General features: G+C 37.4%; 1 protein-coding gene across 2 annotated transcripts in view; it reads left to right on the top strand.

The window, feature by feature from the left end:
* Positions 1-13,776: 13,776 nt before the first annotated feature.
* Positions 13,777-25,862, top strand: part of gpc6b (glypican 6b) — an 85,934-nt gene continuing 73,848 nt past the window's right edge. Inside the window, exon 1 of one of the 2 annotated variants that reach the window (XM_040005632.1) lies at positions 13,777-14,293. In XM_040005632.1, coding sequence (XP_039861566.1) covers positions 14,143-14,293 — 151 coding nt within the window. In that variant the 5' untranslated portion in view covers positions 13,777-14,142. The remainder of the gene's footprint in view (positions 14,294-25,862) is intronic. The other variant, XM_040005633.1, reaches the window with a different exon arrangement.

The following is a 25,862-nucleotide window of genomic DNA, read 5'->3' as shown; positions in this document are numbered from 1 at the left end:
ATAAGAATCACCAGAAAATAAAAGTTTAAAGCTGTTTATATAAGGGTATACCCATGTTTCCTGTAGTGCGGTGATTATGACAGCATAAAGAAGATCATTATCCAAAGTTATTCGTCTTGTATTTAAAGTAGGAATATGTTTGTGTCTCTAGCATAAGCTATAATTTGATTAAAACTTTGGACCACACTAAAACTCATAACATTGAGCTGATAGTGCTTCAAACTTGTCAAGTGTATCAAGGATCAATCCCCCCCCCAAACCCCCATCCATTCAACTTTCATTCATTGAAAGGGTTTTTCATTTTTGTTGCAAGCAGTTTGATGTTTGAAATTGAATGCATTCTTGATGAGGGAAGCTGGGAATTGGCTGGCTGTCAGATCAGCACTATTATCTGCCTTTTAGGTTTGAAGCAAATTAGACTTGGAGTCCCTAAGGTGCCTGGACCCTTGCATGCTGGCAGTGTTGAATTCTCTAAGCGTGTCACTTCCTTGATGGAAATTCACTTTAATCAGAAGAAGATTCACAGCCCCACTAGACTTGTTCACAGCTTCTAGATTTGTTTTCAGGGCATGCCAGAAAGCATTTTTTTTTTACTTGAAACTAAGAAATGTATGAGTGAGAAACATATCTGACCAGTCAGTAATCTCAAGCAGGCCGAAGAAACGTTTATTAATGAAAAATCAAACAAACCAAAAGATGGAGCTGATAGGCCCAAAAATGACACAGACATATTTTGATGCAACATGCGCCTACTTTATAACAGAAATGCCAAACTATGATTGTAAGAAAAGGGAGAATAAAAAAAGATATATAATTTAAAGGAAGATGTGCACAATCATTGTCTGACATAATAATAAATGTATGATAACACAGTTAATGGAGAACCATTTTTATGGACATATTTGGCAACACCAAATACTAGCACACAGGGGACTGGAAATGTCTAGTTTAAATTTTGTTTGTATTTTTTTAAAAAGTTTCAGAAAAATTCAGGCCATTTCCTGGATTGGAAGCTAAATTGTCTCGTTAGTACATCTGCAGCATATGTCACCAAGTTTTCTAAGGTGGTCTTTGATGAACCATATATGTTGCTGTTTTTCCTTTTCTGACCTCATTCAATGAAAAGGGACATGGTCATACAGTGCAAATACTCCTAGGGAGAAAGATTCAAAAGAGTAATCGCATTCAACCAAGTGAATTTGCCTCTGATATTAAATCACATGATTCAACATCAAAGTTAAAAAACAAAAACACAAAAAACACAAACATGATGATAACATGATCACAATGACAGTTTGCACTTTGGCACTAAAAGCAAAGTACAGAACAGGCTGATTGGAATGAATTATTGAATTTGACCAGAAGCAAATACTAGGCAAAAGCTTTACAGTTTATTCTGTAATACCTTTGCTGTCCTGCTCCATCCTTGTCTTCAAGGAGCGTGGTGCAGCGTTTAGAACTGTCACATCACCACAAAAAGTTTCAAGGTTTGAACCTGCTGGCCAGTTTGGGGCCCTCCTGGTCGAGGTTGTTCTCCCTGTAGGTTTTCTGTATTCTGCCTAGAGTTCAAAGACATTCAAGTTAGGCTATTAGGTGATTCCAGCTGTAGTTGTTAATATATGTGCATGGATGATTGCTCATCCCTCTTTGTTCACCCTGTGACAGACTGGCAACATCTTCAGGGTCTTCTAGGGTATGCCTAGTATCAACTGCATCAACTCTAAAGTGGATAAAGCCGAAGATAAATTGATAATAATTATTGTCAAGGTTTATTTTTGGTTGATTTTGTAGTTGTTGTTTTGTTTTGTTTTGCTTTGTCCAGAGACCACGTTGGTTACTGTCAGGTTTGGATTACAGAAACCCAATGGCACTAACCGTGCAGTAGTGTCCTTAAATTGGTTAATGTGATATTTGTACATCATCTGTTGATTTTTATGTGGATAAATTCGTGAGAACCTGTCTGCTAATCAAGTTTCCCAGGAGGGACAAAAATAAATTAATGAAAAGAAAAAAAACACAGTCCAACAGCAATTTTTATATAGTCACAAAGTTCAGTTATATATTTATGCTCATTGGCACAAATTCTCCAAATGTGTTTCTTGTTCATGCAAGAAACCTATCCATTCAATGTGCACTGCCCATTCACTTCAGAGACACACTTTTGACACACTTTTCTTTGGTGTTATTTTTGCTCATTTGCTGTTTCCTTACTTTTTTCACACACCTCTTGATTAGGGGCAGGCAGGATTTGGGTAAAAATACTGCTATTACTTTAAAGCTCATCTTTTTAGGTTGCCTGGGTGATGGGGAAAAGCACATCCCCAAAAACATGGTGCCGGCATGAAACATACTTCCAATTAAAATACATTAGTTTCAAAGTCCTGCTGACTGTCACAAAAAAAGAAAAAAGAAAATAAAGACATTTTATGTCCATGCACAGTAAAAATAGATCACATTTCCTCCTGTTTTCATGACTTTGTGTGAGACCAGGCTGCAATAACAGTCGTAGAGAAAAGGCTGTGTCAGGCTGACATTGATTGCTGGGCTGCTTTAGTGTAAAATACATGATTTTTAAGTGCAGCGATTCGTTTTCTTCTTTTTTGGATTTTGCTTCTTGAAACCTTGGAGGCAAAAACAATCCCACCCACTTTTTTACACATGCTGTTTTCCACTTGTTCCTGTCTCTGTCACAATTCAAAATAAAGCACACGCAATCAGTGTGCTAAGTTGGACATTTTATGATCACGGTTTGGATCTTGGTCTTTCTTTGCTTTCAATCATCTTGTCTTATCTGAAAGTCTAAGCCATCAGGTGTGTTGTGCCCCACAAATTCCCACAAGTAATTGGACTCTCAGTATATCTCAGTATGTTTTCAGAACATCTTCCAGGCACCCAGAATAGGCCAAATCATTATGGTTTCTGGCAGATACAGAGCTAACAAAGGATTAAACCAGAGAGGAGCCAAGGAGTGTCGGGATTTGGTTTGTTTGTCCCAGCTGTGCTGTTTACAACCCCCTGTTCTATAGTCTACTTAAAGACAGCCCAACAGACATCAGAGAGGAGTTGGTGTCCAGGAGTTTTGTCAAGCCTGTCTCCCTCATACTCATCTGCAGGCTCAATGTGTCCGCCTTTGGAGAATGATTGACCACTAGCCTTAGATTGAAATTGATTGCATAAGGGCTATAACAATGAAACGCCTTTGGTATTCTGGCAGTAGCAGTGGAAGAGTGTCAGAGGATTGGGGTACTGCTGTCACTAGAACAACAGGGTTCTTTATTAGCGTATTGTCTAGTGGTCAGATTCCTAAGATCAGAGTGAGCCTTTGATCTTAGAGATACTGTGCTGCTAATTGGGTTGTATTGATCCATCCAGCGCCTGCCCATGATGGCACAGTCATGATGAATGTCAGTCTGCTGTGCTGAATGAAAAACTGGACTAACCAGCTTTGAGTTCAGCTGGGTTGTCTGATGTGCGGTGCCAGGTTCTAGACAGAGAAGAATCAAACATAAGTGGCAGAAAAGACATCATTACCAGTCTGCTTTAAAGTTTTTTGTAAAACTTGTTGCAAGGTTTCAAACTTCTCGGGGTCCATATCAGTCTTGTTGTTGTATAATAAATCTTAAGCTATTCTTCTATGAATGTTCTTGAGAAATAGGCCTTGCATCAGAAGAAAAAGGTTAATTATTAAAATTATGTTACCACATTTTCAAGCAACATTTTCTAATAGTTATAACAGTAATTTAAACAAAAATGTGGGGGGAGGATGTAAATATTTGTTATATTGCCAAGTCTGACAAATATTTATTCCTAGCAGATTTTTTTCTACTTGCCTCTGAAATACAAATCTATTTGCAAAACACTGAAATGATTGATGAGAAGATTAAAGAGTTCTATCTAAGGGAACATTAACATAACCAAGTGTATTAATTTTAACAGACAGCACTTTATATTCTGCTCTTTTGCAAAAGTTGGTTGGTTTGCTGCTGTATTATTCTGACATTGGTGCACAGCTACAGAGTTGTACAACCCCAATTTTTATTGCACATTTCTTTTAGTTGCTCTGAGAAATTTTCAGTACATAATAAGTCAGCAGGGTGCATGTTTTCAAAATTTCCAAGACATTCACTCCAGGAAAACTTAAATTACATAAATGTGCTACACACTTTGGATTATTTGGTAAAATGGTAGATCCATACCATTGAGGCTGACACAGCCTTCATCGAAGAGTATCTGCTACTGATTCATTATGCTGCATTAAATGCCCATGGAGCAGGAAGGGGCAAAGCTTGAAGGATTGTACAGCATATTAAATTTATCTTGGTGAACCTCAGTAGAATGAAGATATCCCATGAAGTTCAAAATGAAGATATAAAATCACAGCTGAAAACAATGGTGTTTAAGTTCCATGCAAACCTGGGAAATAAATGGCAGAATACATTTCTGGCAGTGACACAGAAGATAAAAAACAAGTTAATGCACTGTAACTTACTATATGTAGTTTTATGACACACCTGCCCTTGTCTCTCTGCAGTCCCTAATTCAGTTTGAGCATCATTAAATTTAAATATTAGCACATGTTTTAGTAATGAATCTTTTGATATTTCTCATATGTACAACAACACAGCAGTGTTGTTAAGTGTGGCCATATGTGTTTTTACTTGAATCCACCCACAGTCCTCCTAACTCTACTCCCATTAAAGAGGTCAGCTATGCAATGGCTAGAGCATCCAAGGTGATCATGTAAAGACAACTCATTAAAATAGCCAGCCCTAGACTGTGCATCTATATATGTGCAAAACTACCCAGCTTGATTGCTTTACTCGTGCTGTCTGCTAGTGTTTTCAGGTTCTGTATGGTGGCAGTCCAGATAAAGATTAGACTGCAATCCAATGATACAAGAATGTCAATTAATTTCCTAAGTCTGCAGCCCCAAGGACAAAGTCATTTGCTCTTTGCTTTTTACAGAACTGGACGGGATTTTGTAATTGATGATAATTTAAAAATGTTAGCATTTTTGCTTAAGAGGTTTTCAAAGTATACCACATTGGGTACATAGTTATACTGTTGTCAGTTGTAGCAGACACAAGATTTGTTTTCTTCTGAGTTTTTTTGTACTTTAACTGTTGATAATTCTTCATTGTATAATGGATTCATTTCTCATAGTCAACAAAGCACATGGCCCAGAGACATCGTTGTTTCTATTGCAATGAACAATAGCAAGGTGAACAAGAATGAATGATGAAAATCTGCTTGTGGTTTGAGTCTTTCTGTGCCCCAGGCTTGTTAAAAAAAATACACAGGGCTTCTGTGGACATAAACTTTACATTGGAATCCTTAGTTGTAGATGCAAATATGCAAATAGCACAGTCAAGGATGTCTTCATATAATGAATAATGTAAAGTATATATAATGTCATTCCAGCCATGCTATAGCATTTAGTAGTAAGTTTCTGGTTCTACAAATCCACAACAGGTGAAAATATACCGCAATTTTCTCAATTTCACAGTATTTGGGAGATTTGTAGATATTTCTAACTTTGTTATCAGTTGTGACAGCGTGCTTACTGTTATTAGTGTGACTGTCATTATTTCCCCAGGTGATTCTGTCTGTCTGTATGAGTGTCATCATAGCAAAATGTGGTCCTGGAGATAACCTTCTTCAGCAGGTACTACAAGAGAGGTGCTTTACTGTAAAAACACAATACCTTTCATAAACATCAGTCTCAGTTGCAGTTGGATCAAAATGTAGATGGTGTTTGATGAGTGTGGCCTAAATGAGGACTAAATAGTTTATATCTACCATTGTCTCCCATTAGGACACATTGTTCTGCCCTTTGATTTAATTCATTTCCAGCTGAGTATTTCCTGCTCAATAACATTTAACTGTTTATATAACTTTCATTTTAAATAAAAATCAGGAGCTTAGATTTAGTCTTTGATTTATTTGTCTGACACTTACGCCACATTTTCATCTTAAATGTCAGTTGCACTTGAACTGCTTTTCATTCTTCTGCAGAGACTTAATGTTCTTTAAGTATCACTTACATGTATTTTTAAATTACTGCTGCTTTCATCTCTTACTTTTCAATTGACAAGATAAATGCTTCACTTACACACTTCACCTTGATTCAGTGCTTACAGTGAAACTCCTTTCATCACATCATTTCAGCTGCTTGCTGAGCTTTATTTAGGATCTGTATTTTGACTGTACCTTAAGCTGTCATATGATTTCACATGTTTTATGTGTCCACTGTAAAATGTCAGGAGCTGTGAGTTGCACAGATGACTCTGCATTTTTCTGATTAAACTCACAAGTAGGTTAGAATCTTTTGACACACATACTTTCCCTTCATTGTACATTATACCTGAAATTGTAGCTTCATTATGGTGGATGGTTAAGTTGACTTCAATAGCCTCCACTGTTGGAGAGTAAATGTATTAACTATAGCTACTTATCTTCTCATCTAACTACCTAGTTGTATGTAATAGAGTTACATAATCCAAGCAGAAGAAAAGTCAGTGTGATCTGCTAGAGTTAGTAAGAAAGACATCTAAGATCATGTATTTTGATTTTCATTAAACATTTTCCACAAATTGGAAAATGAACAAAATCATAAACTACATGTGATCTGTTTGTCAGTTAAACATAAATGTAACAAGAATTTGTTTTAAAAATAGGAAATTAATTAAATATTAGCTTGAATCTAATGAAAAAAATTAGTAGTACAAACTGCTTTTTGGGGGGGGATGTGCAGTGTTATTGTAGAACACAAGTTTTATTTTACTGCCTTGCATTTTTTCAGGCTAATCTCCAGTGACACACCTGAGGAAACATATGGAAACCTGTAGAAGATTTAATTGTTCAATCAAATAGTAATACAAACAAAGAATTCAAATACATATACTAGCTTAGTAGTTTAATTAGGCAATTCAAATATTTATCTTAGTTATTAAATTTTTAACAATTTGTAAGTTATTCCTAAATCTCAGTAACCCTGAGCTTTATGTCCCAATAAGACTGCTCAGAGTTTAGTGTTCTTCAGTGAATGTCCTAGCAAAAGTAATTTACAAAGAGCTCTGTGAGTGATAAAACTGAATCAATCTCACCTGGAATTGTGCCCGATTCCAGCGGAGAATCGAGAGTCATGTGCTGAATAGGTAGACCTAGATGAACTGTCTAATTATTTCAAATGCTAATTTAGCTGTGAAGCAGCCAGCATTTGTTTATCTTTCTCTCAGCGGGTGTCCTAGCAACCCCACTTACCCAAACACGGCAGCTTGTTTCACTGGGAGTGGATTAAAAGTTTCTGTCTTCTGAGCATCTGTTCAGTGCAGCAGGAGATGCCATGTCTCCCCATAGCTCCAGACAATTCATGCAAGAGACCATATTCACATCTCTGAGAAATATGAATAGGGACACAATGTTTGAAGGCACAGAGATTTCCAAACTGCGTATCCTATAAAACATTCCACATTTTCAGTGTTTAAAAAAAACATGCAGCTGGGAGATAGACACAAGAGGAAATTCCCAAAACACTTTGCTTTCTCATATGCACTTATTTCCCTGTAGGTTGTCCCAGTAAGGAGTATGGAGTGGTTTGGAAGGTTGAGATGTTCATTGCAGAAAATACTTGAAAGAAGGTGGTTTATAACTGACTCTTCAGAGGCACTCAGTTTGAAGTAAATTGGGTTTAGCTTGTGATTTTTTTCTGTCACTGTGAAGAAAAAAATAGATTTTGAAATTTACTGTTTATTGTCCTCCAAAAGAGCATATAAAGTTTATTGTAAGATAAAGAATGACAGTTTTTAACACGTCATTCCGACAATTGCGTTGCTTTGTTGTCACTTAATAATCATCTCTCAGAGATGAAAATGTCTCATTAGCTACATTATGTCTTCATCTCAAGAAACCACATATTTGTAATAATTGCGTTTATCATATGACTCCAAAAAGGTGTGTTGTTTGAATTCTTGACATGATGAGAGCATTAAGAAAAGAGATTTATCTTATCTATATTAGACCACGGATGGATGCATTGTGTGAAAGTCCATTTTTCAGTTCAGAATTTAGTCTGGTATGAAAAATGCCAGGAAATGGAGTAAAAGAATGTGCAAGACAGTTTTTTTTTTAAAGAAAAAAAGAATTCATAACCCATCCTTTTTCACACCATTGTGTGAGAGGTCAATTCACTTAATGAGTTAAAATGACATCAATGAGTACACGACCTTCAATATACAAAAAAAAAAAGAGGGAATTAATGAATAGCAGGAATGTCAGTGTGATAAATCAATATTAAACACACTTTTAAAGTAATAGCAATTTCACAATGCCATTGTGATTCACTGATAAAATGTCATAAGGTTGAAATTCAGCACTGAAAAACAGCCCTTTATTTCAGTATTACTGCAGGACATATTGTGCTACTAGTGTCTGCTAATCAGAAATGTGCCAAAAATTATACTGGTATTTTTTTTCCTTAGTTGGGTTTTTTTGTTTGTTTGCTTGTTTGTTTTTAGTTATTATAGGCTACAATTAAGCTTCATGTCTTGGCTATGCAACCAAGCTGTAAATCTTTCTCTGGAAACCATCTCTGTTTATGCTCTATTGTCTGCTGTGTATGATAAGAGCAATTTATCTCAATATTTGCACTGTATTAGCTACAAGATGATTATACTGCTATAGCAGCCACATGGCAGTATGATTATATTAAACTGAATGCTGAACAGAAACTCTGAGTTTGAAATGTGAATGAGAGTTGTCAGCCATTAACCATGCTATGCATTACAGCATAAACAGTCGTTTATGTAACCTGTACAAACATCGCGAGTTTGACTTTGCTTTGACTACTGTTTCTGATGATGTTTTTTCTCTGGCTAAATGACATGTAGAAAAGAGTATAATTAGTTGGCTATTTGGTATTAACCCATGACAGCGTTATTATTCAATTAGCAATTTCTGGTCTTTCTTTTAAATTTTCATAAAAAAAATGGCTTGTGGCAAATTGTCACCAGTGTAATGCTTACTATTTTAATTCAGTCCGTGTTCAAATCAACAGTGGTACTGAAAGAAAGAGAGAAAATATTCATTTTAGCCACTATGCATTTTTTTTAAAGTTTGAAATACACTTCTTGTACACAAAATTGTGATGTGACTAACTATAGTGACCTACCCTTATAAAGGCATGTGAAAAAGTGAGCAGCACGTTTCCAATCAGAGGACATCCCAGCAATTTCACTTCAAGGTGAGAACCTGCAATCCTCAGAGAGACTGCAAGAAACCTAAGAGCTACATCATGACAATGATCCCAAGCACCCCCGCAAATCAACGAGAGAATGATTAAAAAAGCAAAGAATTAAGGTGTCGAAGTAGCCCGGTCCAAAAGTCCAACTCAAACAAGGCACTTTCCAGTGAACATTGTTTCAGAATGTCATGAACTTAAGCATTTAACATGCTAACTGAGGCCTGTATAGTCTTAGATGTAGCTCTTGACAGTTTTTGCAGTTTCTCTCAGCACTGCATGTTCTGACCTTGAGGTGAATTTGCTGGGATGCCCTCTGATCGGGAGATTATAACTCACACCTGAATGGTCCAGATGACCAAGTCCAGACCTCAATCCAATTGAAATGCTGTGGCAAGACCTAAGGAGTGCTACGCATAAATGAATGTACACAAACTGAAGCAACATTGTAAAGCTGAGAGACTAATGCAGTCATACAGAAAACGACTGCTTCTTGTTAGTGAAGCTAAAAGTGCTTCTTTAACTTCAGACAACTGAATCATGGTCCCGTACATTAATATTTCTTAATCATTTTTAGACTTTCTACCACTGATGGAAATTTAAATTACATGATTTAAACAAATATTTGAGTATACTCTTTTCAGAATAAGGACAGATGAGACACATGATTGTATTTTTAAAAGCTTTGTCTGGTAGTTTTCTACTTTGTGTTTGATTCAAATCTGAGGCCATATTTTTAGGTCTTCTACAGAAACTGATTGTAAGCTTATTCACATCAAACAGAAGGATGGTAAATAGTTCTGAAATCCTTGAACATGCATTTCATATTTCCTGATTGCATTATGTTGTAAAGTGACTTCTTGCTGTTATGTAATTTGTCGATATTTGTCCCAGAATTTTAAAACATAAACACATTTATTTATGACACAAAATCCTGTACCAGAGATTTTAGGGATGTAGCAATTAACATATTTCTTTGCTGTGTTTTGAGATGATTTTGGAACAAAGTCTTTATATTGCCAGAATAAAAAAAGCTTTCTGAATTACACTACACAGCCTATCAGGAAAGCCTACACTAAACGTGCATGAAAGAAGATTTATATTGGTTGAACCTTGGACGCGACAGCAAATTTCAGCACAATGCAGTGTTTTTATCCAACTAGAATAATTGAGGGATCATAGAGATATTGTTGTTTTTCCTCATGTATTGAGGATTTGGAGAAGATGTACATCTAGCTTGTACATTGTGGTCGTGCCAATGAGTCATTTAGTCTGACACATTGACAGAAATCTGCATTCATCTTCCTGAGATTAAGTGAAGCGTTCGCTTTGCTTGCCACATATTTGATATCAAATCCATATAAGCTGTTCCTTACCCCCTTTCACGTTTGTGAAAATTTGTGGACACAGCCAAAAACAACAGTCAGGCTGTTTTGATTCAAGGCATCAGCTCTGAGATCCCAGCACTTCTTATTGTACCGCCTTGTTTTTTTGTTTTTTGATTTTTACAGAGAATAAACATGGATTTTCTCATCTGTATGAGGAATGTGAACAGAGCCTGAGTCGATATTGGGGAGAAATCCGAGTGCATTAGGATGTAGGGCAGGTAGAACAATTTAACTCATATTGAAATACATATTTTTTTGTTGTTGTCATGACTTGCAGGTAGGTCAAATATTATGTAATGTGCATTGGATAGTTTATCTGCATTCTCCATATCAATTTCCATTCAAAAACATAAACCCCTCAGTGCTTCTCTAGGGGGGAAAAAATCACTTGTCAGTTTCTAAACTTTTATTACAGTCAGACCCTTTTTGTTCCAATCTTACCTTAGCTTATCTTCTTTACCTAATGGTGCTGATTTATTTCAGTTTTCTTATCTTAGAAACTGTGCAGTATTGACAGAGCTAATTAAAGATTGTAGCAAGTGAAAATAAAAAGTCAATTCACAGGTCTTAGCAATACTATCCCAGCTACCATACAGTGAACAGAAAAGTACACAAAACATAATTAAACAATACACAAACTCACATAAACCATCATCATCCCAGCCAGTCCCCACTGGTTACAAGAGCATCTTTATTACTTACCATTTTAACTGAAAGATTGATCATCAGTTGATTCACACTGTGCAGGTTAGAATGAATGTGTACTGGTGGAACAGATGGAGACAGGTGTACAATCTCTTCATTTGTTAGTTAATTGTTTATGAACGCCGCCTTAAAATAAATAAATAAAAGTTAATGCTTTTAAATAAAAGCTTTAATTTGGAGGTGGGATAGGACACGATGAAAAGTCCTGTAATAATGTTGTGTAATCGCCATATTAAAAGGAAAACAAATGTGATGGCCAAGGTAAGAGGTGAATATGTGGTGCTCTCCAAGGTGCTGTACGTGCAGCTGTCAGTGGCAGAAAAAATGTCTAAGCCTCTCACTTTAGCTTGCACCAGGTGTTAGTGTTACTTATTAGCAGCAGCTTATGAGACAATATCTTAGCTGCAGTTCAAACACTGAACTCACCTGTGTATGTGTGATGTGTGTTTTTGTCTCTTGGTTGCGAGACTTAAGAGGTTGTTACTATGCCTTTCTTCACCTTCTAATGTTCTCATAATAAGCACTGTCGGTGTCACAGCACTCAGTGTTTCTCTTCTATTAAGTTCTGTTTGTTTTGTTCTGAACCGTTTGTGTGACAGTATGCCAAAGTTATACTTTTGTCACCTTGACGGCTGAAGTGTTTATTGTTTCGACAAGTAGGTTCTGTGATTTTGACAAGATAATAAAGTTAAATGCTACTGCACTTCATGTTCTTGGTGTTTGGAGTTTTTTAAAGTTGTATTTTAGGTTATCTTTTGTGGGGTTTGTTTCCATGAGTCTATGTCCATGAGTTTTCAGTTCATCTGACCTCTCCTGTATCCCCGTTTACTGTTATCAAGTCTTAGTCTCTGTGGTAGGCGTTTTTCTGTGTCGGTACTTCCTGTTTGTTTTGGTAGCTCTTGTCCCATGTGCCTTGTATTTACTTTTGCTTCCCTTGTCTTGATAATGTCTGATTAGATTCAGCTCTGTACCTGGGTGTTTCCCGTATCCTGGATTACCTCATGTTTCTATTTAAAGCAGAACTTTGGCTAACTTTATGTTTTGTTGTTTCCCCAGACAGTGTTTCACTTTGTTTTTACGTATGAACTCTGATTAGCCAGAATAAATGGCTCACTTTTTACTTGCAGTCTGCCTCGTCCCATGTCCAAGTTTTTGGGTCCACATTTTAATGCTTCTATGACATCATGTTTACTACTCTACATCACTGGCTGGTTTGGGAATGCCTTGAAATCCCAGAATAACTGTGGTAAGTTAGAGCAGCATATTACTATGTAGTTAGGAAACTTGAAAGCCATCTTGGTTGTGATTAATTCTTTATTGTATTAAAATTATTCATCTGGATGAAATCATCCCCTGGGTTTCAAAGTTGGATACATTAAAGTGTGACATGTCCAGGTCAAAATGTCTCACTATAAAAGTAGAGCACAGAATTCATGAAAGGAACCACTAAAGGATGAAGAGACTAACGACTAATTCTATCATCCCTTTACTGAATGTCAAAACAGGGGGACTACATTTGTTTTTGGGGAACAGTGTTTGACCAGTTGCAAACATAAAAGGGAGTACAAGTGTATTTTGATGCTGTGATTAGCAGTGTTTTTATTATGCAACTTCTCGGAACCTCTCAAAGGACATGATCGACATGAACATACATTAAGAATTCTAAAAAATAATGACCGTCTTTCATGTGGGAAACTGAATGTGGCCTCATAAAGCCAGAATACAGGCACTTTAATCAGTAAAGCAGAACATGCCTCAGTGTTGCCCTTAAACCTGAACCCCTTGGATTTGGATATTTAATTGAAGATCTTCCAGTGCTACCATCTGAAACAAGCCGGTGTCACTTTTAAAGAACTTTCGAAATGTGGTAACCCATCCCACTGGAATCCTTTGCATAGTGATGGGAGCCATGTTAATCCACTGTTGAGCTACCCAGGGATCAAGCTCTTCCAAAATCAATAAAACTGTGAAAGCTTGCCTTCTGGTCTTAATCAAATCCTTTACATTCGTGACTTATACAGTTTGATACTACAGAACCTGATAATTTGCTTCTGTATCAGATGAATGTAGTGAAAAAATATCAACATTTGCATTTTCTAAGCTCAGCAGAACTGCCACCTCCCCAGTGGAGCATAAACGTGCAGGCCAAGTAAAGGTTTGTTAAGTTGCAGATATTAGAAAAAAAAAATCCAAGTGTAACAGACTGCATTCTATAATTCACACTCACGAAAAACAATGGGATATACCCACAGGCATTTATGGCAGCGATTCAATTTTAAAGTCGGCTCCATATCTTCCCATTTTTAATCCAATAGCACCTACAGGATGTTTTATGTATTTGTTACTTTCTACCAGGTTGTATCTCATATGCAGGTGCCGACCTGCTACACTGGATGAGGCTCGATTCCACTCCACGTTTTGTGTCCCGCTTTTGCCCTGCCGGTGCATCTGAACACACAGCGCTCTCCTCCACAGAGCATTTCCACTTCAACGCAGCTACAATGGGCTTTCTTTGCTGAGCGAAGTTGAGTCAACAAGCCGGGAAACGCGCTCCTTGGATTCATGTGGCACCTTTACGCTCACAGCTTTCTTTTCTACTGCGCCGAGGGACTTTCAACTGAACTCGGTGGCGATACAAACCCGTTGTGCTTTGGGGGATGTGTTAAGAGACTATAGTTGAGTTTCAACCACTAAAAACGACCAGTCATTAAGTAGTCTACCTGCGAATCTGCTGCAGGAGGGGGGAGTTTTGCCAGCAAGCGGGACACTGCAGAGTACCTAAACAGTGAGGGATCTGTACAGAAGTGAACGATGCTCAGCCTGGAGACCATCATTTGCACTTTTTGTGTGCTGTCTGTTGCGGCAAGAGCCGAATTTAAAGCGAGGAATTGCAGCGAGGTGAGGGAGGCTTCCATCGCGAAAGGCTTTGGCTTCTCACATGTTCCCCATCAGGAGATCCCAGGTAAGGGTGGACTGAGTTACTGGCTCACGACCTGCCGGTTACAGCATCCGAAATGATCGGGAATATGCAGCGACTTTTACAAAATAAAATAATAATAGTAAACGCGTCTGTGTTAAGTGTTTATATCTGAGAGGAAAAGTTAAAAATACTCAGCAGTCCTATTGCAACTCATTTAAGACGCTAAATCGTTTTAATGCTGCAGGGGTAGGCTACTGCGACTGCACCACGTCCAACTAATCGGTTCCAGCTTTTCAACCACCTGTCACTCACAAAGTACCTGCTGTGATTTTCACTCACTGAAGTTAACTTTATACAAATGATGTGAGCTACTTGATTTCCAAAACGCTCCTGACTGACTACCTGGGGGTAGTGAGCTCCCCACAGCTGTTTGGAGAGATCTGCTCTAATCGGGAACCCACGCATGTAAACTGCCTGAACGCATAACTACAGGCTTATTTAGTTATATATATATGTCATACCGGCTATCCTGCCCTATCAATGCCGAGTGTGAAATGTGTCTGCATGTCTCCAGTAGAGGTTTCTGACGGTGAAAACCAAGTAAGGGAGCCCAGTGAGTGGACAGCTGTACAGATTAACTCTTGTCCTGTGAAAATTGGGTGATTAGATAAAATGAAGCTCATGCAATGCTCAAGCAGTAGACCACAACCGCTGCTCACTTCATTTGGCATTGCATGGTTTCTGCCACAAGCCTAATAAGTAATTATCTTAAATATACCTTGTGTGAAATAAGGCAGGCCCGATGCATCCCTACTGGCATGTAAAACTGCAGATTTTATGATGTTTTGTTGAAATCTTTCTTGGTGTTCTATGGGCTTGATTACGGTACACATTACACACATGATTTGAAAAATGACTTAAGGTTACAGCGTCAGTGTTTCACCACAGCGATACTTAAATTAAATCGGTCTGTTTTTCAGGCATAGTTTGGATATAAATATCATTATGTCATCAGAACAGGAGTATGGATGAGAGGCAGTCTCCCCTTTCCGCCTCTTTCATTGAATTGTCTCTCCAGGTCGTCATTGTTATGCTTCAAGGCCAATTATTCTTTCTATAAATCAGGGAATCTGGCACAAGTAAAAGGCTGCATATTTGATAACAGGCACACCTGTTCAGAGACGGGTTGAATAACTAACTGATTAAATCCGTTGGATCTGTGTCTCTGACATCACAACTAATCTCTGGAATGAGTGGAAAAAATCCAATCTGTCTCTTTCCTGAATTATGTCACCCTGAATAAAAGTCTTTTGATCTTCTCTTTGAATGAGTCACAACCTTACATGTCTTCGGGAGAAACGCTTTATCAACAACTCAGCAAATTCGCACAGTGATAGACATGTCCTCTGGGCTCAAAGCTCATTGCCTCTTACTCATGCAAACAACTTTCAAGCCAAGCCAGATCTTGCCTAAAATAAATTTGCAAATTCCTTTTGATTAAAAGTTGATTAAAATCGTAACATTGTCCTATCAATAAATAAATAAATGAAAAAACATTCAAGTTGCTTCTTAGCAGAAATGTAGTAAATGCAGAGAGCTTTCTTTTTCGCTATGTAAGTTTATATTAGTCTGAACTGATTTAAAATTTAATCTCGTGGCTGGCACACGACTTGTTTGCACTATTTTACTTAATCTCCTGAAAATAGAGCCTTTGGTTTAATAGCTGATTTGGGGATAAATGACATCATTTGGACTATAATTGAGTAATATAGCTTATTAAAATATGTGTATTTTTTTTTAACATTATAGACAATCCTGTGGTGCTGTGCACTGTTGCCTCACATCTAGGGTGTACTGGGTTTGAATCCACAAGCTTACTTTACTTTACTTTACTAAGCTACTTTGGGAAGGTTGCATGTTCTCCCTGCCTATGTATGGGCTGTCTCCGGGAACTCCGGCTTCCTCTCGCACTCCATGAATATGAGCGTTAATGGTTTTCTGTCTCCCTGCGTGTCAGCCTCATGACAGACTACCGATCTGTCCAGGGTGTACCCTTCCTTTAGCTCTAATGACAGCTGGGATAGATCCCAGCTTCCCTGGGGTTAAGAAAATGGATGGATGGATATATTTTTATGAAATTCACTTGGCAGATGTTGTTAATAATGCAGCATTATCTGCTTTTAGCTTCGGCCCCTTTTTAGTTATTTAGTTTTTTCACTGAAATGTCATTCATTTATATTACACACATGATGTAGAGGTAGTGGTGTAGTCAATGAGTGTGTCAAGGGCACATTACTGTTCACATTTTATGATTTGTGGAGTTGACAGATTGCAAATGACATTAACACCAATTCACAGATTAATGCGAACTTAAATACTGTTTTTGTGCAATTCGTGATGACTTGAAGATCTGTTTAGGACGGACGACTTGATCATTAAAGTTACAAAAATTTTTAAGTTACTTTAGAGCTTCAAAAGCTTCCTGTTTTGCTGTTTGTGCCAGTCTCACAACTGCCATCACTTTCTATTTAAATCACTGACGATTTAGGGGAAATCTCAAACTTATTACTGGTCCACCTCCACAAATGGTGCTTTCACTGCTGCTGCATGCTGTGCATTTTTTGTTGAATGGTCTCACTTGGCGGTTTGATTTTTTGAAGTCTGTGACAGATGGATGTGTGTGTGGTTTTGCTGCTTTTGATGTGATGCCGTTAGAGACTAGAAAACATATTTGGGAAACTGTATTTGTAAAGTTATGTTTTTATTAAATTAGATTGTACTTATATTTAAATGAATCAAATTAGAATACTATTGAAATATATATCTATTACTTTTTTATATTACCCAAACTTTTTCTATAAGATTGGCCAATATGAGTAATTCACTGCAACCACTGCAAATATAATAGAGTGAAAATAATAACCGTGAAATATCAGGGTGCTATTGTGAGAGTATTTCTGCACTACTTAAAATGTTGAAATAACTACCACGTCTTCTCCTGGAGTTGAAATGAAAAGCTTAGTACCCCAGATTTTCTGTGTGTGTGTTTTCGTATGTGTGTGTTTGTGTTTGGGCTCAATAGAGGAACCAGGTCAGGGGGAATGACAGCACTGGAGATGGTGTTATTGACAAAAATGTTGTTATGATCCAAAGCCTGAAGGCTCAGCGAGTACAGTAATTCCACAAGACTTAACCGATGATTCTTTCAGCTGACCAGACCGGGCTGGAAGCTAGTATACTGTGAAGATATTTAAAATAGGAATGAACTTGTGAATTTCAAAGTCTTTGGAGTGTTTGCACATCTTAAAATATGAATCACCCTCTCAGAAGACTTTAATTATATCTGTTTAATTTAATTGCAAGAAAATTAATTATATTTTGCCTCTAAAATCCACTTTTTTATTGCTTGTTAAAGTTAAGACCTGCACTCAGTCTTATCTGCTGTCTCAGTTTCCACTCAGTCGATTACCCAATGTCTGAGACGTGGAGGGTGAGTCATATGGCAGACTGCGGGATTCAATGGAACTTCTTAGGATGTCATATACTATGCTATCATTTGACGTCCAGCTCTGTTTACTGCCAGTCAGGAGATGGAGGTGGGACAGAAATAACGGGTGGTAATATTTTATGTGATCTTTGGCTGCCTGCGAGAGGCAAATGATCTCTACTGAAGCATGTAATGTGCACAGGTCTTCTACTGTCATGTAATGGGATGGAGGGGATTAAAAAGGGCTAAATGGCAGTGCCTGCAAAGGGAATGGCCAGGTGACTTTGTTAGCCCCTGCAGCACACTCCACTGTTGCTGTGATGTATTGTGAAATTATTGCGACCTTCCTGCCAGTCACACATGTTGAAATAGATCTGGGGGTGAGGTCCTGAAAGGGATAATGGCTTCCGATGGCATGTTTTACCTTTTTTACATTTTACTCTACAAACATCGAAGTATTTGTGATAAAAATTGTGGATAAATGGACTTTTGAGATCCACGAGAGTTGTTTTGTTTGTATTTGGTAGCCCCAGGCTTTGAGTGTATATGTTGCTAACGTAATGTAAATGTGTCCCACTGAGAAGCAGAGGGGGGCACTAACAGGGAAAAAAAAAAAAAAAAAAAAATCCAAACAATCATCATTTTTCTCATGGCAGAGGGGAATTCTCGCTGTCTGCATCCCTATGTCATCAATCATACTTATGGATGCCAAAATGGCCTCATGATGGGCTCTCTCTGCGGGTGTTTCCTGTGAGAGCTGCAAGAAACTGTGTCCTGCAAGTCTTTTAGGGTTGCAGCGCTAAAAGCATAACACCACCAGAATCAAAGTACATCAAAATAAATTTAAGAAATGGAAATTTCTAAAAGTTTTTTATGCAGAATGCACAAAAGTACAAACTCCTGGCCCTGAAGTGGATTAACACACAGTTGTTGTTGTTTTTAAGTGTTAGCCTTATACATAAGTTTTAATACTTTATAAGCTTAACACTTTAAAACAGACAAAACATACTCCAAGTGCAACTCAATCGGTTACACAAATGTGCTGTAAATGTAAATGTGGAGACAAAAAAAAGTGATGAGCAATGTTGCAGTAGACTAAAAATATTTCCGCTCATTTTCCACAGCAACTTCAAAATTCATAAAGCACTGAACAACAGCAAGTAGCGCAAAAAATTACTTCAACATTTTCTGCCGGAAAACATTTCTAGGAGAAATACTCAGAAATGTCAGATGACCGTACCAGTTATGAGGCTGAGGTTGCTGTGGATGCACGGGTCAAAAAAAGGACTTTTATTTAAAAGGGTTTGTGTCCCCATCCATCCATCCATCCATCCATTTCTGTTGCTTATTTGGGTCCAGACTGTGAGAGCAGTAGCCTAAACAGAGTCACCCAGAACTTTCAGCCACTTCCTTCAGCTCTTCCAGAGACACATTAAGTTGTTTCCAAGCTAACTGACAGGTGGAGTCTCTCCATGATGAGGCCCCAACCTAACCTGGAATGATCACTCATAAATCAGCACCGACCTATCGATTTTGGCGATCGTGGCTCAAGAGTTGGGAGTTCGCCTTGTAATCGGAAGGTTGCCGGTTCGAGCCCCGGCTTGGACAGTCTTGGTCATTGTGTCCTTGGGCAAGACACTTCACCCGTTGCCTACTGGTGGTGGTCAGAGGGCCCGGTGGCGCCAGTGTCCGGCAGCCTCGCCTCTGTCAGTGCGCCCCAGGGTGGCTGTGGCTACAATGTAGCTTGCCATCACCAGTGTGTGAATGGGTGGATGACTGGATGTGTAAAGCGGTTTGGGGTCCATAGGGACTAGTAAAGCACTATACAAATACAAGCCATTTACCATTTAAACTTGGTTGTTTTAGTTTACTGTCATGGACTAGACTTGTGTGCTGTCCAGGTTGCATACTGTCGCTTGTCCCATGACAGCTGGGATAAGTTTCAGCCCCTCCACAACATTAATTTGGATAAGCCATTAAGAAGCTACTTTCAGCTGCTCCCTTATTCACAAGGGGTTGCCACACTGGGCAGCTCTGCATATTTGATTTCGTAGATTTTTACACTGGATGTCCTTCCTGATGCATCCCCCAATGCATTTATACTAAGAAACTTGATGGACTGATTTTTGTTCTCAATACTGTTCTCCAAGAGCTAACTTAGTTGAATTTAGGGCAATACTATTTTATTAGTTAAATAGATCCTTTCACAGGTTTGCCTACATTTCATAAATCATTTCAGTCGGATATGAGAAAGAACTTCTGGCAGAAAGACTTGTTTCTTGCATGTGCACAAGCAAGTCCCAACCAGGTGTCCCATTGAAAAAAAAATCCTTTGGTGTCTGTGCTTCTTGTCACATGTTTCTCTGTTTGCTTGCCTTGTGAGTATTTATAGCACATTTCTGTATATGCTTTTGTTGAGTATTCTTGTAGCTTATGTCTTGTAAAATTGATAAGGATTGTTTGTTTGTGCTTGTGTGGTTTATCTATTTGTGTATTGCTTATTTAAAGGGAACTATTTGGATTTAAATTGGTACTGCATGTTTTATTGAACAGTTTTGTTTTCATGCATATAGTCTTTGTTTTAGCACCATCATCGTTTGACATACACAATATTTATTTAGTTGTGTGCAAGCCATTTTTTTCTTCATATGCACTATTCAAGAGGGCTGCTTGCACAATCACCCTCATAAAGCCATGCACTGAGTTTATTGTATCTGACCAGCAGTCCAAGACCAAGTTATTTTATTCTGCCTGTATGGAACCTACAGTTTATGCAACAATGCACTCCTCTCAGATTTTGATGAATTTTGATGTGTTTGTGTTTCTTCAGGAAGGAGGGGAACTGATGTCTTCAGGGTTACTGATATTTTTTTTAACACCAAAAGTACTCTTTGGATAATATTTTCTAAACCCTAATCCTGTTTGTGACCCAAACTTTCTGTTTATTTTGTTTGTGGCCTCCAGCAGGGTTTATGTCCAACTTTCTGCTGCTCATAACTCCAGTTGTTGAAATTTTAATACATCCTACACATTTAAAAACGAAACGGGGTTCAGGTGGCAGATATTAACAATGCTGTTTGTTTGACTAATTTACAGTCCATATTATGTGAATAAGTAAATGATTGAGATATTTCCAGGTACAAGTCACTTTTTATTACTATGTAGCAGAAACCTGTTCATTTTTTTTCCCATTTGTTTTTTTTTTTTTTTAATGTAGTTTTAGTAAAATGTACTGGGTTATTGAAGCTTGTCCAAATGCTGTAAGGCTGGCATGCCTGGTTTATATTGCTGACACACAGCTGTTGTCGTATACATTACTAAAGGAATATGCTGCTGCCTCGGGGAATTAACATTTTCTAAACTTATTTAAAATAAATATGTGAAAAACAATACACAGATTCTCGTGAAATGGCATTGCAATCATCGTTTAATGGTTTCAGAATCATTTGAAATGTGGACAAATGAGTTCTCCTGCAAGAAATGAATGGATGTTATTTTGATCTATTAGTTCCTGTCAACAACTGTCCAATTAAATTCTAACCTGGAGCCACAATGAAAGAGCCTTTTCATTTCTGTTTTAAGAAACTGGCATAAACACATTTTCGCTTGTCACTCATGCTGTTTTTTTCTTTTTGACCATTATAGGCTACCATTTTGGAGATCTGTTTACACTGTTTCCTGTAGTTGACAATATTTCATTGTCTCTTTTTTAAGACATTCACAGATCACTTTCTGAAAACAATCCTCTGGATCAGTGTGTTTTTCACTGACATTAGTATCAAAATTCTGGCGTTGTGACTGCGGCGTATAGCCAGTACATTTTCCCAACATCACATCTAACTGTCAAAACTTAGCCATCATGAAACAAAGCTAACGCGAATGCCTTGTTGCTGCTGTTGGATCTATCTTTAGCAACTTCTGTCTTGTTGACAGCGTCTGACTAGACATGATGCGTAACTGGAGTCTATACTTGCTTTTACACTTCTCTTGAGGATAGTTCAGTGTGGTGTGTAGCAAGCCACCAATGGAAGCTATGTACTTGTGCAGCAGAGCTGTATCCTTTCCCTCTCAGGCAACCAGGCCACTGGGTAGAGGACACTTACACTGTAACAAGGTATAATGACCGGTGCCTGTATTCTAAACTGTAAACTGAGTGAAAGGTAACGATCAGTGCAGGTCTCAGGGCCTTGAGGGTCTCTAAACAGCCACCAGCTGCTACCTGTAGTGTGTTTGTGTGCCATGCTCCACTTAGCAAACTGATGCAGACGAGAGAGGCTTGCCTCCTCACTTCTCATTCTCAGGGGCTTCTAGGCATGCATAGATCGAATATCCACACTGGATTCCTCCACTAGACTTTTTATTATGCACTCCTCAATAAATGTCAAAGCTAGACATAGTGCTACATATGCTGATTATGCTGCACTTGTCATTCCTAAATGTGCCGTACACAGTATTAGGGAAATCCATACATTAATTTTAACTGTAATGATATTGGTGTACTTTGCTGAAGGGTATATGGTACATAAATATCCCCCAGCTATTACCCTCAAGGTCAAACATATTTTTTTATTGCATATGTATAGTAATATTTTTATTCTTGTTAAAGGTTTTTGTAAAGATGAGTCTAGTCCTTGTCATGATTTACTTGTATCGAATTTCCTTATTAATGCTTGTGTTTTTTTTTTGTTTTTTAAAATTATTATTATTTTGTAAAATGTCATAAAGTGGTTAAAAAATGCACACTACATTCCCCACTGAAAAGTCGGTACAGTTTTGAATTATATTTGAGAAATTCTCATGTCTAAAAAGCTGGAGGCACTTTTGCTTCATTCACTAAAATTTACTGAAAAAAACTTTAGTAGGCAACAGTTCAATTGTTAATCTGAAACTGTAGTCATCTCCAATCTTCCCAGAAACCAGATGAGCAGGAGTTTTATATTAAAATGTCAAGTTAAAGCCCAGTTTCACAAACAATCTGTTAGAAAAAAATATTTATATAAATGTGGAAAACCCATCTCTTCACAAGTTTTCCAAAGCCTTTAAAAAAACAGGTTGTTTTTTCTCCACTCCTATATTTCTTTCCTGAAAAATATTTTTTATAGTACATTTAAAAACATTTCAATATGAAAAGCTATACCTTTGAGTCAACGTTTGGCTGTTTTATCACGCACGCAGCCTTGCACATGGCATGTTGCAGAGGAATAGTTTGACATATTCAAAATATATATATATATATACTGACACATTTGCTAGGAGTATGAAACCGCTCCAACATCTTTATTCCTGTCCTTTTTCCCTTCACGCTGACTCTCCTGAGGATGAAGAATACCATCATACCATTGTACTGTGCTGCTTTTATTGTAGGCTGTTTTATGTCAGTGAGAATTCATTTCCTCTTGAACCTGTCCTCATTCACCCAAGGACATATACCCCTCTGTATCAGCATCCCCCAGTTATTTAAAACATGAACATGCCTTTCATAATAACTTCTGACATGACCCAAAATGTGATAGGAATAATTTCATTCAATTTTTGATTGATGCAAGTTCCAACTTGAGCAAGAAACTTGGCTATTCTGTACACAAAACCCTCTAGAGACGTTATTAAAAGTGTGAAGGTGTGTGGAATACAGCGATTTAAAGATCCATGATGATGTTCATATTCAATGAATATCTCTTGTTGTATAGTTCCTGACGATATGATCTTGTCTTGTCAAAGTCTGATTATGCATTGGTTAAGGGGCCTGTTTCGGTGTGCTGTAGAGAAAGTGGGATGAAGCAGAATGCATATTACATTGAAATTACCAGTATGCATGCCTTGGGTGTCTAGAAGCATAGGCCATCAGCTAACATTTGCTGACATTTAGCTAATGTCCTATTCTTTCAGACATCCAAGGCACTTAACATACATAGCTTGAGTGTAACAGGCATTTGGTTTCTGCTTCATTGTTAGAATGGTGATTTACAGCAACCTTTAAGTCTAACCTATTGATTTACTTTTAATAAGAAGGTGAAACAAGTGAGCTAACTAGATTTGGTTGGGATCACATCTAATGAGCCCCTTACAACATATCTCTTCCATATATGATGCTCATGAGACAAGAAGATAACATATCACATTCATGTATTCACTCACTTACTTTTTTCTTTTTATTCTTTTTTTTTTTTTTAACTCATTGTTGATTCATACCTCCTGAGACATCACAGTAATCAGGGTTATTAATTTGCAGCATCTTGTGCATTGAGTTTGTACTTTGCACTTAACATGATTGTAATAAAAAATGACCACATGGGCAGTCAAAATCTTTGGTCTAAATTTGCAAAAAGATACCTCAGATAAAACAGAATTGCTTAGGCTCGAAGGTGTGAAGAAGCAGTTTATTTAGATTAGGAGGGATTTTGGATTTTAAATGTCTTCAATATTTTAGTGCAGAATTGAATAGTTGACAGCTTTTCCAGTCTTGGATAGATTTTTGCTTGGATTAAACCACCTAAGGAAATGTCAGATCACAGTAAGTGGAGCAGAAATTTATGAAATTGAAAAGAATTTGCTTTATTCCATTTGTCTTATGCCCTGGTGAGTTGTATTTGCCTGAATTTAAACAAACTTACACACAATGATCACCTAATGGGTTTTTACCCAAATGGTGATCGAGGTCATATTTGTTGTTTTACTGATGTTTTTTTCTGTTTTCATAAAAATCGTTACTCTCGGAGCATTGGTGAGATTTCAGCAAATCTTGCAAGCAATGTTCACCAAAAGCTTCTTCACCATAACTGTTTTGTTTTTTTAACATAAACTCATGGCCACAATTGGCAGTTTTACAAAATTTAATTTCTGGTGTATTAAACAATATTTAATTTTAATTGTTTGGCAAAGTTGTTAACATAGGATTCTCAGTGTTGATAAATTTTGCACAAAATGATGAAAAACTTTGATTCCGTCATTTGGTATTTAACAATGTGATTTAGCTCAGCCGCATATGCTGCATATCACTTGCATTCTGTTAGATGAAGATGATCATTATCTTATTGGTCATGATACCACTGTTGGTCCCACATCTGAAATATGGACTTCGTTTCACTATTATGCTATCATCGGGTCAATGGTGTGAAATACAGAATTTCATTTGTCTAATAGCTCTGGCTGCTACTGATCATATACTCGTGAACTCAAGCAGTTTCATTGATGAACAAGATTAATTTGCTGTGGATATATAAGCCTCCTTAACTTCTCAGTGGATTTTAATTCACACTTTGCAAAACATCCAACAAATGACAAGAATATCTATTGCTTCTCTCTGTATTTCAGTCATTAAACTAACCTGTGAATTATGATGGACTGTGAGCCAGATTAGCTACTGTGTCCTGTATCTGCAATAACGAAGTATATTAACTCTTTTTTTTTTTTTAATGAAAGCTTGCTTAACATGGGGGAATAGCAAATATCAGATAGGATTTTATATTAGCAACAATTGTTTTAAAAGAACTAAACATTTAAAGATAACTTGCCAGAAATTCAAACTTGTTTTAACTCTTAATTCCTGTTGGATGTTTTGATTTGACAAAGAAGAAGAAGTTGCAGTGACACAAGCATTCCTGATCTCATTAGGGCTGAGCGTGTCTTTGAGTGTGAATCCATTAAAAGTTTGTCAGGGGGAACCATGGGACACAGCAGATGGCAGAGCACATATGCTCTGGGTCTCTTTGGCCAGGTACACTGAGGAATACTTCAGAGAGTTGGCCTACCTTTGCTTGTGTAACAGGAACTTAGACACTTTAAAACAACATGAGTCATGCGTTGAATTGCGGCATTTCAGTTTGTGATGTCTAACTTTTCTAAAAGCACGTTCTCGTTTTGCTTAAAGCCATGTCAAAGTGTAATTGTGTGATAATTTCATCTTCTTTATATCTTCTCTTGCCTGTGCCCTTCTTAGATAAGTTATAAAGGAAGTAAACAATGTCATTGTATATGTTTGTACAAGGAAAAAAAAACTAAATATTTGCAGGCAAAGTTTAATTGTGTGAGATGCTAGTGAGCTATATTTGGTACAAGGTTGAAGTGAGTTGAAACAGATCTTCAGTATGAAGAGTAATGTGTTAAAATGATAATTTGCTGCATCAC

Source organism: Simochromis diagramma, unplaced genomic scaffold, assembly GCF_900408965.1.
Source record: "Simochromis diagramma unplaced genomic scaffold, fSimDia1.1 OVJJ01000501.1, whole genome shotgun sequence".
Taxonomy (NCBI): domain Eukaryota; kingdom Metazoa; phylum Chordata; class Actinopteri; order Cichliformes; family Cichlidae; genus Simochromis; species Simochromis diagramma.
This window is presented reverse-complemented; position numbering and strand designations above follow the sequence as displayed.